The sequence below is a fragment of the Pristiophorus japonicus genome, chromosome 17 (assembly GCF_044704955.1).
Source record: "Pristiophorus japonicus isolate sPriJap1 chromosome 17, sPriJap1.hap1, whole genome shotgun sequence".
NCBI classification, from domain to species: Eukaryota; Metazoa; Chordata; class Chondrichthyes; family Pristiophoridae; genus Pristiophorus; species Pristiophorus japonicus.
In genome coordinates this window covers 34,740,399-34,752,425 of record NC_091993.1, presented here as the reverse complement: position 1 = coordinate 34,752,425, position 12,027 = coordinate 34,740,399, and the positions used below count along the sequence as shown (strand labels likewise).

At 43.7% G+C, this 12,027-nt stretch overlaps 1 protein-coding gene across 4 annotated transcripts in view; it reads right to left on the bottom strand.

Moving 5' to 3' along the window:
• usp8 (ubiquitin specific peptidase 8) overlaps positions 1-12,027 on the bottom strand; it is a 42,897-nt gene that overhangs the window by 5,372 nt on the left and 25,498 nt on the right. For 3 of the 4 annotated variants that reach the window (XM_070858631.1, XM_070858630.1, XM_070858632.1), the window contains exons 12-18: positions 11,240-11,323; positions 5,795-5,875; positions 4,830-5,089; positions 4,063-4,275; positions 2,455-2,665; positions 875-1,108; positions 233-375 (exon numbers count right to left, since the gene is read on the bottom strand). In XM_070858631.1, the coding sequence (XP_070714732.1) occupies positions 233-375; positions 875-1,108; positions 2,455-2,665; positions 4,063-4,275; positions 4,830-5,089; positions 5,795-5,875; positions 11,240-11,323 (1,226 nt within the window). The remainder of the gene's footprint in view (positions 1-232; positions 376-874; positions 1,109-2,454; positions 2,666-4,062; positions 4,276-4,829; positions 5,090-5,794; positions 5,876-11,239; positions 11,324-12,027) is intronic. The other variant, XM_070858633.1, reaches the window with a different exon arrangement.

The window sequence follows — 12,027 nt, the reverse complement described above, 5'->3', positions numbered from 1 at the left end:
GCTTTTCCAACCTAATCTTGGAGCTAAAATCCCTCCTCCCTGGAACCGTTCTGGTAAATCTCCCCTGCACCCTCTCGAGGACCTTCACATCCTTCCGTAGCCACCCGTGTATGAAGCGAGACGATCGCAGTGACTTCTCTCAGACAGCCAGAGTGACAGCAGCGACCAGTGATTGAGCCTGGGACAAAGTGTGTCCCTCAGCAAGTCACAAATGTCATATAAAGAGCCGCACCGTTTCAAATGCACCAGCAGGATAGGAGGCAGTTTCCAGATCTCTAACTTCTTTGTGGAGTCCCTGTGTGCCTTGCAGTTGCTGCAGTGGAATCGGTTGTTGTCGGTCAGCTTCTCCTCTTTGGAAAATGATTTGAGACAATCCTTCAAAAAGGAAAACAATAATTGCCATTAAAATTAAAAGCAACCTCATCTGCTCCAATAATCACATTTTAGATTTTTATTGAAAACAAACCACTTTTCAACAATTCAGCACCTTTCATTCCTAAGCAGCAATGTGCTGCTGTAACCAGACATTAGCGGTCTCACTGACTCCAGTTTCAGGAGGTTTCACTGTTGGAGGAGCGCCGCACTGTCGGGGGGGCAGATGAACTGAGCGAGGTACAGTTCCACAGGCTGTCCCTTGTATCTGATGACCTGACAAAAATGGCCCTCTTTATTTACAACCAAAAAAGGAGTGATGGCAGGCAATTCGACTATGGAGGTACCACAGCTGTGCCTGATCACACAGATACTTCTCATCAGTCACTGGACAGCAATCGGGAGCAGAAACTCTCGCTGATTTGCTCTCCCCTAGATGGGAGGCCAACATAAATTTTGAACGCATACAATCCATGAAGCTCAGGTAAGGACATGTCTTTACCTGCAGAGAACATTTGCTAGAAGATGGAAGTGGCAGAGATAGATACATAAAGGCCTCAAATGTTCGAGACCTTTTATGGCAAGTCAGACACTGCACGGTTGATTTAAACTGGCCTTGGAACATAGCCACAATAATGGACTCATTGAGGAGCTTGTGTTTCTGCCAGGCCAGATCAGCTGCTCTCGTGTCATCCAAGCCATCGTTGTTTTCTTCTTTGTACCTCTTCCGGTCAGCCTGTCAGAGGTTAAAAAGAGTGAGAAACTAGCCTGTCATCTTCCAGTACATATTACATGTGAAAACTGAAGGTCTGTCACAGCACAGCAATCCTTAGAGCAACAGGAGTGCCGCGTCTGCCCGCTGACACACAGAACAGCGCCCTTCATTTCAGATACCTGCCATTCAGCTTTAGAGTGCAATAGGAACAGGAGTTGGCCAATCAGCCTCTCAAGTCTGTCTGCCATCCAATTAGAGACTGGCTGATCCTTGATCTAATTCAATGCAACCTTCTATTCTATACTGCAACTTGCAAATAGAAAACATGCATTTCTAAAGCTGCAGGGAGGAGAGCATTTCAGAATCCCAAATCTACTCACACTGGAATAGTCTCACCAGACTACAAGTTGTACTTATTCTGCACCAAATATGATGCGACAGCAGTGTCGAAATATCTGGCAACAGAAGCATTGAGGCATGGATTCCATTACCACAGTGGTGGCAACCGAAGTGTGGTTTAAACCCATGCGTTATATTATCTTCATATGGACATTCCAGAATGCATTGTATTAGCAAAAAGACTATTCCCAGGAGATGCGACTAAACTTCAGTAAATTACAGCAGTTCCACTCAGAAGTGGCTGAATTCATTATGCAGTAACCATCTTTACAAATCATTTATCGATGCAACAGGAAAGGCTTTTCACCTAGGTATATGTGGCCCGTGGATACAGCTGTGAGCAGTGCTGCCCCTCCCCAAGCGTTACTGTCTCTGGCTCGGACCCAATTCATTAATTTAGTGTCGGTCAATTTATTCATTGATAAGGAAATAAAACACTGAGATGATGTTTTCCCTTGCGCTCCTGAGATATAACATAGTATCAGACACACAGGCTACAACATTTTTCAATCCATACGTTTGCTGTAGTTGGAGTGTAAAGCAGCTGGAATCCAGCACTGGAGTCCAACCCCATATCGGAACAAAGGATCCTGTTCCACTTCACTCTGGCTCTGAACATCGCATTTTTAGCAAGCTAAAACTGCTCATTGTATAAACACATCCTTAGAGAGATGGCGGAGAAAAATATATAATATTGGGAAGAGAGACTACTGTAAATATGTTAAAACTATAAAAATCAGAAATGACAGCACAGGAGCCAACCATTTGGGCCACAGCACGTGTCGCTACTAGCTCTCCATCTACAGCCATATACCCCAGCTCCCCGTAAAAGGCCATCCTTAAACAATGCCCGACCAGAATTCTGCTCCGTATCAAGAATTTACGTTCTTCAAACTACCTCACACATATTTGCATTCAATGAACACCCCCCCCCACCCCCACATGCACAGCGTGCAGTCAGCTCTTACTTTGTTAAGGTCTTCATGGAGTCCATCCATTAGAAAAAGCAGCAGCTCCTGGGAATCCTGCTGCACATACCCTGCAAACGGCTCATTTATTTTTCCTATTCGTCCCTTAAAGTCCCTCGGACTGATGCATTTATATTGACCCGACCACAAGGTCTTCATTATTACACCAAACTCTTCAGCAACCTCACCTTTATGACCAAGAATGTTTGACCTATCAAAAAATATATACAAATTGCAATTACTCACATTACAAACCAAACCTTCAAACGTCAACACGCATACACTTTAGGGATGGTGGAGGGAGCATCAACATTTAGGGAGGGCGAGGGGCGGAGGGACCATCAACATTCAGTCTGGTTACAATCAGCAAGCAGAATTTTCCATTTTATATCTGTGGTGTATTCACTGCGAGTCACGTTACTCAGCTTCAGCACTTGTGAGCATCACTGCTTCCGTACTTCCAAACAGTCTTGGGCCTTCACAATGGCAAGGTGTAATGTCTACCTTGGATTCCTGGTTGTAGTTTGTAACCCCAAGGTTACACGCTCCATCAACTGGCTCAGCCAGTATTCATAAAACTATTAACCTTGAGGTAATCATTCTCAACATATGGGCTTTGCTGGCAAGGCCAGCATTTATTGCCCATCCCGAGCTGCCTCGATAAAGTGGTGGTGAACCACCGCCTTGATTCCCCCCAGTCCATGTGATGAGTAGTCCTGTTAGGTCGGAGGTTCTGGGAATTTGACCCAGCGACAATGAAGAAACAGCGACACATGTCCAAGTCGGGATGGTGTGAGAGACTCAGAAGGGAACTTGGAGGTGATGGTGTTCCCATACATCCGCAGCCCTTGTTCTTCTAGGTGTTGGAGGTGATGGGTTTGGGAGGTACTGCAGTGCATACCGCAGATGGTACAACACTGCAGCTATGGTGCGCCAGCGGTGGAGGGAGTGGTGTTTAAGCATTGGATGGGGTGTTGATTGAGCACATGGCTTTGTCCTGGATGGTAGTGCACAGTGTAAATTTGTCCCCAGTAATTTTAGATATCTAGGTAAAGGATCTCTAAACAAACTGAAAGACTCATTCACAATTCACTCACTCACTGACGACCATGGAGATGAAGAACCGAAGTTCCCTCCCAAGGTGCCCAGGCCTTTGGCCGTGCATGAATCAGAACTCACACAGACTACTCACAAGCTGCTCCCACTGGACGATACTGTGCAGAAAACTTAATGGGGCCGCACACTAAAAAAAGAATTAGAGGGAACATTGTTAAGAACTATTCGAGATATAATCGGGAGAGGAGGAATATGACCGCCATTCTGCCCGAGATGTGAACCATTCCTGCAGGGGAGCCACCGAGAAGTCAACAGTGCCCGAGAAGGGTTGGCTTTAGGTCTAGCCCACCTCTGCCATTATATAGGCCAAAATCTCAATTCTAACAAGCACCAAGACCTTCAACTATCCAAAGCTTTTAATGGAACAGGTAACTCAGAAACCCTCAATGGTTAGTGACGCTGTAACGCACGATTCTGGGTTTCAATGTGTCCCAACAAGTATTGATCTTGGTCCATCAGACTAGAACCTCGTCTACAAGTGACAGTTTTTACCTGTTTATATCTTGTTGGTAGTAATTTTTGTTGAAATATTCTGCCAGACGGGGAGTGTTACACAAACACTGCAAGATGGAGTTCATATAGCAGGTGTTGCCAAGGTTTCGCAGGCCAGTCAGAGCTCGCCCCAGCCCCCCATACACTGGGTTCAAGTTTCTGATTTGAGAAGCGGAGGGGCTTGAGATTTCGGTTTTGCTGTAGCCGGAGGGTCTGAAAAGATGCAAAAAATCCACTTGATTTAGGACAAGGAATGATGAACTCCGAATTTCAGAATTATTAAACATCCACAACGATAATCACAAATTTTTCAGCTACTTTGCAATATACATACTATTTACTGTCAGAATGATGTAAGCTAGTGTGAAGAAAAGCTCAGTTTTTGTAAATATTTTACTGGAGAATGTGTTTGGCTGTGTTTATTCAAGATTATCTCCATGATTTAGGTGGTTATATTAACACACTGCATCATGGGAGTAATTAGAACACTGAATCACGGCCACTGCCTCTCAAGTAGGCCGGAATCTTATTAGGGTCAATAATCCTGCCAAAGCATTTTGCATTGGGACCGATAAAGGGGCAGGGAAATGGGCAAACAACTTTACCTGGCCCAAGTTTTCTGGGTGCCAGGTCCAATGTGACAATAACAAAGACCTGGGGACAAGTCACTGGCCCAAAGAATAAAATCTTACTTTTGAGATATAATTGATCATTTGAGTATACTGAAAAACTTAGTGACTTTGAAAATAATTTTAAGAACAACCTACTTGGTTTCCCGATTGACTGTGGGCACTGGTTTTGTCGACACCTTGCTTTGCTCATCCTGAATTGCTTGGGCAATATCCGGTGAGGAGAATGAGCGTTTTAGTTTGGGGACATCAACATCGGTTGCACTGTGTGGTTTGGCTGTGTGAGCTGGAGGTGTGTCAGGAGGTGTAATCGATGGGATCATTTCAGGTGGATACATATGAACAGAGTTGGTCGGTGAATGATAGTAACGGTAGGTTCCAGTCACCACATCAAGAAACTAAAAAGGAGCGAAAACAAGGTGAAAGTTGTACTTGAAGGATTTAGATTTACTCTTTTCTATCACACTATTAAAGCAGACATCTCCAATGAAACTTGCTGTATTAAAATTAAAGATAAATATGATCCTGCTGGATTATAGAAAAGTTAACAAAATGTGCACAAGTTATTCATTTGTTTTTGCAAAGTGGTGTTGTGAATCACAGAAATGACTGCCCTCACACAAGAAAGGATTTACTGCAGAGTTTATTTGGATTGTCAGTATTTCCTCATGCCAATACTAATCTTGGCGCAATTAAACATAACCACTATCATGTCGCATGACAAAGCACACTGGCCCAACAAGCTGTGATGTGAAGCTGTGCTGTGATCCCACATGTCAGTGTTTTACATTGGCCCAACAAGCTGTGCTGTGATCCCACACATAGAGTGCTTTATCTTAGCTGTGCTACTTCTACAAAGAGGAAGACGTCAAACTCCAGCATTGTGCTCCTGGAATCAGGCGACTTGCCCATCACCATTGTGCCCGTGGGAGGGGGCGCACCGCGGGGCAACTGGAGGGGGCAAATTAAATTCTGGTTTTCTTAAAAACTTACAGAATATTTCCATTGATTTAGAAAGGAAAAATAGATACAAATCAATCTCTGCTGGAAAAAATTTCCATCTGTGTTTAAATTTCTCTCGAGTCAAGACTTGAGCAGCGTACCTTCATCCACCCTGGCGGTAAGCCTGGAATGGTCCGGCCCATTTCCTCACTCCTCGCTCGCGGCAACGTATCTCGATGTTCCTACAAAAAACACAGAATTAACTGCACAGATAGCTGTTAACGGATATGATGTAATTGGGATTACGGAGACATGGCTCCAGGGTGACCAAGGCTAGGAACTCAACATCCAGGGGTATTCAATATTCAGGAAGGATAGACAGAAAGAAAAAAGGTGAGATAGCATTGCTGGTTAAAGAGGAGATTAACACAATAGTAAGGAAGGACATTAGCTTGGATGATATGGAATCTGTATCGGTAGAGCTGCGGAACACCAAAGGGCAGAAAACACTAGTGGGAGTTGTGTACAGACCACCAAACAGTAGTAGTGAGGTTGGGTATGGCATCAAACAGGAAATTAGGGATGCGTGCAATAAAGATACAACAGTTATCATGGGTGACTTTAATCTACATATAGATTGGGCTAACCAAACTGGTAACAATACGAGGATTGGAGGAGGATTTCCTGGAGTGTATAAGGGATGGTTTTCTGGACCAATATGTCGAGGAACCAACGAGAGAGCTGGCCATTCTAGACTGGGCGCTGTGTAATGAGAGAGGATTAATTAGCAATCTTGTTGTGCGAGGCCCCTTGGGGAAGAGTGACCATAATATGGTAGAATTCTTTATTAAGATGGAGAGTGACACAGTTAATTCAGAGACTAGGGTCCTGAACTTAAAGAAAGGTAACTTCGATGGTATGAGACATGAATTGGCTAGGATAGACCAGCGAATGATACTTAAAGGGTTGACGGTGGATAGGCAATGGCAGACATTTAAAGATCACATGGATGAACTTCAACAATTGTACATCCCTGCCTGGGGTAAAAATAAAACAGGGAAGGTGGCTCAACCATGGCTAACAAGGGAAATTAGGGATAGTGTTAAGTCCAAGGAAGAGGCATATAATTTGGCCAGAAAAAGCAGCAAACCTGAGGACTGGGAGAAATTTAGAATTCAGCAGAGGAGAACAAAGGGTTTAATTAGGAGGAGGAAAATAGAGTATGAGAGTAAGCTTGCAGGAAACACAAAAACTGACTGCAAAAGCTCCTATAGATAGGTGAAGAGAAAAAGATTAGTGAAGACAAATGTAAGTCCCTTGCAGTCAGAATCAGTTGAATTTGTAATGGGGAACAAAGAAATGGTAGACCAATTGACCAAATACTTTGGTTCTGTCTTCACTAAAGATGACACAAATAATCTTCCAGATATACTAGGGGACCAAGGGTCTAGCGAGAAGGAGGAACTGAAGGAAATCCTCGTCAGGAAATTGTGTTAGGGAAATTGATGGGATTGAAGGCCGATAAATCCCCAGGGCCTGATAGTCTTCATCCCAGAGTACTTAAGGAAGTAGCCCTAGAAATAGTGGATGCATTGGTGGTCATTTGCCAACATTCTATAGACTCAGGATCAGTTCCTATGGATTGGAGGATAGCTAATGTAACCGCACTTTTTAAAAAAGGAAGGAGAGAGAAAACAGGGAATTATAGACCGGTCAGCCTGACCTCAGTAGTGGGTAAAATGATGGAATCAATTATTAAGGATGTCATAGCAGTGCATTTGGAAAATGGTGACATGATAGGTCCAAGTCAGCATGGATTTGTGAAAGGGAAATCATGCTTGACAAATCTTCTGGAATTTTTTTGAGGATGTTTCCAGTAAAGTGGACAAGGGAGAACCAGTTGATGTGGTATATTTGGACTTTCAGAAGGCTTTCGACAAGGTCCCACACAAGAGATTAATGTGCAAAGTTAAAGCACATGGGATTGGGGGGTAGTGTGCTGACGTGGATTGAGAACTGGTTGTCAGACAGGAAGCAAAGAGTAGGAGTAAATGGGTACTTTTCAGAATGGCAGGCAGTGACTACTGGGGTACCGCAAGGTTCTGTGCTGGGGCCTCAGCTGTTTACATTGTACATTAATGATTTAGACGAGGGGATTAAATGTAGTATCACCAAATTTGCAGATGACACTGAGTTGGGTGGCAGTGTGAGCTGCGAGGAGGATGCTATGAGGCTGCAGAGTGAGTTGGATAGGTTAGGTGAGTGGGCAAATGCATGGCATGAAGTATAATGTGGATAAATGTGAGGTTATCCACTTTGAGGGTAAAAACAGAGAGACAGACTATTATCTGAATGGTGACAGATTAGGAAAAGGGAAGGTGCAACGAGACCTGGGTGTCATGGTACATCAGTCATTGAAGGTTGGCATGCAGGTACAGCAGGCAGTTAAGAAAGCAAATGGCATGTTGACCTTCATAGCGAGAGGATTTGAGTACAGGGGCAGGGAGGTGTTGCTACAGTTGTACAGGGTCTTGGTGAGGCCACACCTGGAGTATTGTGTACAGTTTTGGTCTCCTAACTTGAGGAAGGACATTCTTGCTATTGAGGGAGTGCAGCGAAGATTCACCAGACTGATTCCCGGGATGGTGGGACTGACCTATCAAGAAAGACTGGATCAACTGGGCTTGTATTCACTGGAGTTCAGAAGAATGATAGGGGACCTCAAAGAAACGTTTAAAATTCTGACGGGTTTAGACAGGTTAGATGCAGGGAAAAATGTTTCCAATGTTGGGGAAGTCCAGAACCAGGGGTCACAGTCTAAGGATAAGGGGTAAGCCATTTAGGACTGAGATGAGGAGAAACTTCTTCACCCAGAGAGTGGTGAACCTGTGGAATTCTCTACCATAGAAAGTAGTTGAGGCCAATTCACTAACTGTATTCAAAAGGAAGTTAGATGAAGTCCTTGCTACTCGGGGGATCAAGGGAATGGCAAGAAAGCAGGAAGGGGGTACTGAAGTTGCATGTTCAGCCATGAACTCATTGAATGGCGGTGCAGGCTAGAAGGGCTGAATGGCCTACTCCTGCACCTATTTTTTATGTTTCTAAACCTCTTCACTCAGAATTGTGAACCTGTGGAATTCTCTACCACAGAAAGTTGTTGAGGCCAGTTCGTTAGATATATTCAAAAGGGAGTTAGATGTGGCCTTTACGGCTAAAGGGATCAAGGGGTGTGGAGAGAAAGCAGGAAAGGGGTACTGAAGTTCCATGATCAGCCATGATCTTATTGAATGGTGGTGCAGGCTAAAAGGGCCGAATGGCCTACTCCTGCACCTTTTTTCTATGTTTCTATGTAATTGTTGGGCAGACAACAGTAGGGAAAATATTTTCAAAAACAAGACTCTACACAAAATAAGCACAGGAAATATTGCACAGTATTGCTGACACTGCCACCACCCCAGCTAGACATTATGCATTGGCAGCCCTGCAGCAACCCACAACACTGCTTCGGGGGGGGGGGGGCGGGAGAATTATTTAAAATCAAGCTCAACAGCAACTCCAGGATATCAATTCCAAAAACAATTAGAAGACATGACTGCTTCAGATATTGAGATGCAGGATCTAATCAAAGGAACAGACACTTTCAATCGATGTCCCACAGAGTTGCTCACGAGAAGTCCAGACCAAGTGGAGGCTTCAGGCGATGTGGGGATAATCGGACCAGGGTACACACACATCATTCTGGCCTCATTTTAAAATCACAGTCTGATCTTATTTTTTGTTCCCATTACTACGTCCACATTTATCATTTAGAAATGTCACACTGTAATTACAACCTCCTGCCACTGTCTCTGCTGATGGGAGGTGGAATTATAGCATGATGTTTATTTACATAGGCACTTCCCACTACAAATGGGAAAGTTCACAGGAAGCAATACATTATAGATATATGATCAGCAAAAGCAAAGCCTTCAACTCTAAGAACTATTTGATTCTACAGTGGAATGTGAATTCTCTTTATAAACGGTTATTCACATAATTGCTTTAAGCATGGGTCTTTGACCCATACAAACTGATGCACAGGAGACCATTCTGCCCATTGTGCCTGTGCTGGCTCTTTGAAAGAGCACTCGTGCTTAGTCCCACACCCCCGCTTTATGTCCATAACCCTGTAAGTTCCTTATCCTCCGGTACCCTGCCCTCCTCCCTAGAACATTATTGATGGAATCAGCTCCCACCATCTTTTCAGGGAGAGTGTTCCAGATCCCGACAACTCAGTGAAAACAATTCTCCTCATCTCTCCTCTCGATCTTTTCCAATGATTTTGAATTGCTGACCTCTGGGCATTGACCCACACGCTAGAGGGAATCGGTTTTCTCCATCAAAGCCTCTCATCATCTTAAAACCCCTATTAGGCCACCTCTTAATCTTCTCCGTTCCAGGGAGAACAGTCCTGATGTTTCCAACCAATCCTCACATAATAGATGTCCCTCATCCCTGGTAACATCCAAGTAAACCTCCTCCGTACCCTTTCTAAGGCCTTCTGATGCAATCTGAAAAAGGTGAGCCCATTAGGGATAACCAATGCTGTAATGTAGGGAGTGAGTATTTATGAAGCTAGATTTTGTGTTAATTGCTGTTGAGATAAAATTAGCTGTTTCTTCTATATTATTTAGTTAAAAAGGCATTTTGGAGCTTCCAGAGTAAATGTTTATTGAAGATGTGCGCCCATAAATTGAACAAGAGATGCACAAGTTCCTGCTCATGGCCAAGCAGTAAGAAGAGCTCCTGAAAACCGAAGAGGCTTAAATCACCATGTATCTGAACTGACTGCTCTGTAATGAAGTCACTACTTACACCCAACGTACACCTGGATTTTGATTTAGAGACCACCTGAAATCAAAACCAGGATGTCCCAACATGGTGCATTTACTTGACACATTAGAGGAAATATATCTATTTAAAAAACATGAAGTACAGGAACATTTATTATCGGTATGCATTAACATGCAAACAGCACTGTTCAATGGGGCACTAAAGGAACACATATGGCTTAACAACTTGTATTTATATAGCACCTTTAATAGAGTAAAACGCCCCAAGGCGCTTCACAGGAGCGATTATCAAATATAATTTGACACCGAGCCACATGTGGAAATATTAGAGCAGATGACCAAAGGGTCATGGAGGTAGGTTTTAAGGAGCATCTTAAAAGGAGAGAGAGGCGGAGAGGTTTAGGGAGGAAATTCCAAAGCTTAGAGCCTTGGCAGCTGAAGGCACGGCCACCAATGGTGGAGCAATTCAAATCGGGGATGCTCAAGATCAGAATTGGAGGAGTGCAGATATCTCGGAGGTTTGTAGGGCTGGAGGAGGTTACAGGGGCGAGGTCATGAAGGGATTTAAAAAAAAAAAGGATGAGAATTTTGAAATCAAGTAGTTGCTTAACCGGCAGTCAATGGAGGTCAGTGAACACAGAGTGATTGGGACTTGGTGTGCGTTAGGACATGGGCAGCAGAGTTTTGGATGACCTCAAGTTTATGGAGGGCAGAACTGAAACACAAAATAGCCTGGGGTGCAAACAATGGGCAGGTTTAACAATAGTCTCTTACATTTGTTCTTCCACCTTCCTTGAACATTTTTGCTTTCTGGCTTCCACTTTCCTGGCCCCCTTGACAAACTTCTTGTTGCTGTTCCTAAATGTAGAAATGGGTCATTGTAATCATTACATACTTTGAAAAGTGTTGCCCCCATAATGACCATCAAGTTTGAGTTAAGACTGTCAGGTCAGTGTCAACTTTAAAAATGATGGGAGTGACAGTACAACAGTAATTACTATTTGGTCCATTGGGAAATGTGCTGGTCACTGGAACCATTTAATCCCATTCTCAAGCCCTTTCCCTTCTTTATACAATCAGAAATGTTAGCATGAAAGGCCATTCTTCCTGTTCGCGGGCAAGGGATTTTCTTTTCTAATTTGCCATTTTTCTCCTTTCTAATTGGTGAATGACGAATAGAAAATAACCAATTACAAAACATATCGCGCCAATTTCAATATTCTTTTATCACATTTCACAAAAGTCTGTCCCATCACACTAATGAAAAAAGATCTCCGCCTCCACCCTCCACCAGGCTCGGATCAGGGGAAGCTTCTGATAATAGCACTTCTACTGTTGTAACCTCTGAACGTAACATATATGGGATTAAATTACATACGCTACCTGCATAAAACCACGCCAATGGCAGCAAATTGGTGGATACATCTGGACCTGTACATGCTCTGGGTCCTATTTAAGACCTCACACACTGCTCCGCATCTATCCCCACTGTACTCCACACTCTTCCCAAATTGATTTTCCTTCTTTTGTAAACCAACCGACCTGAACACCTCAAACCAGTA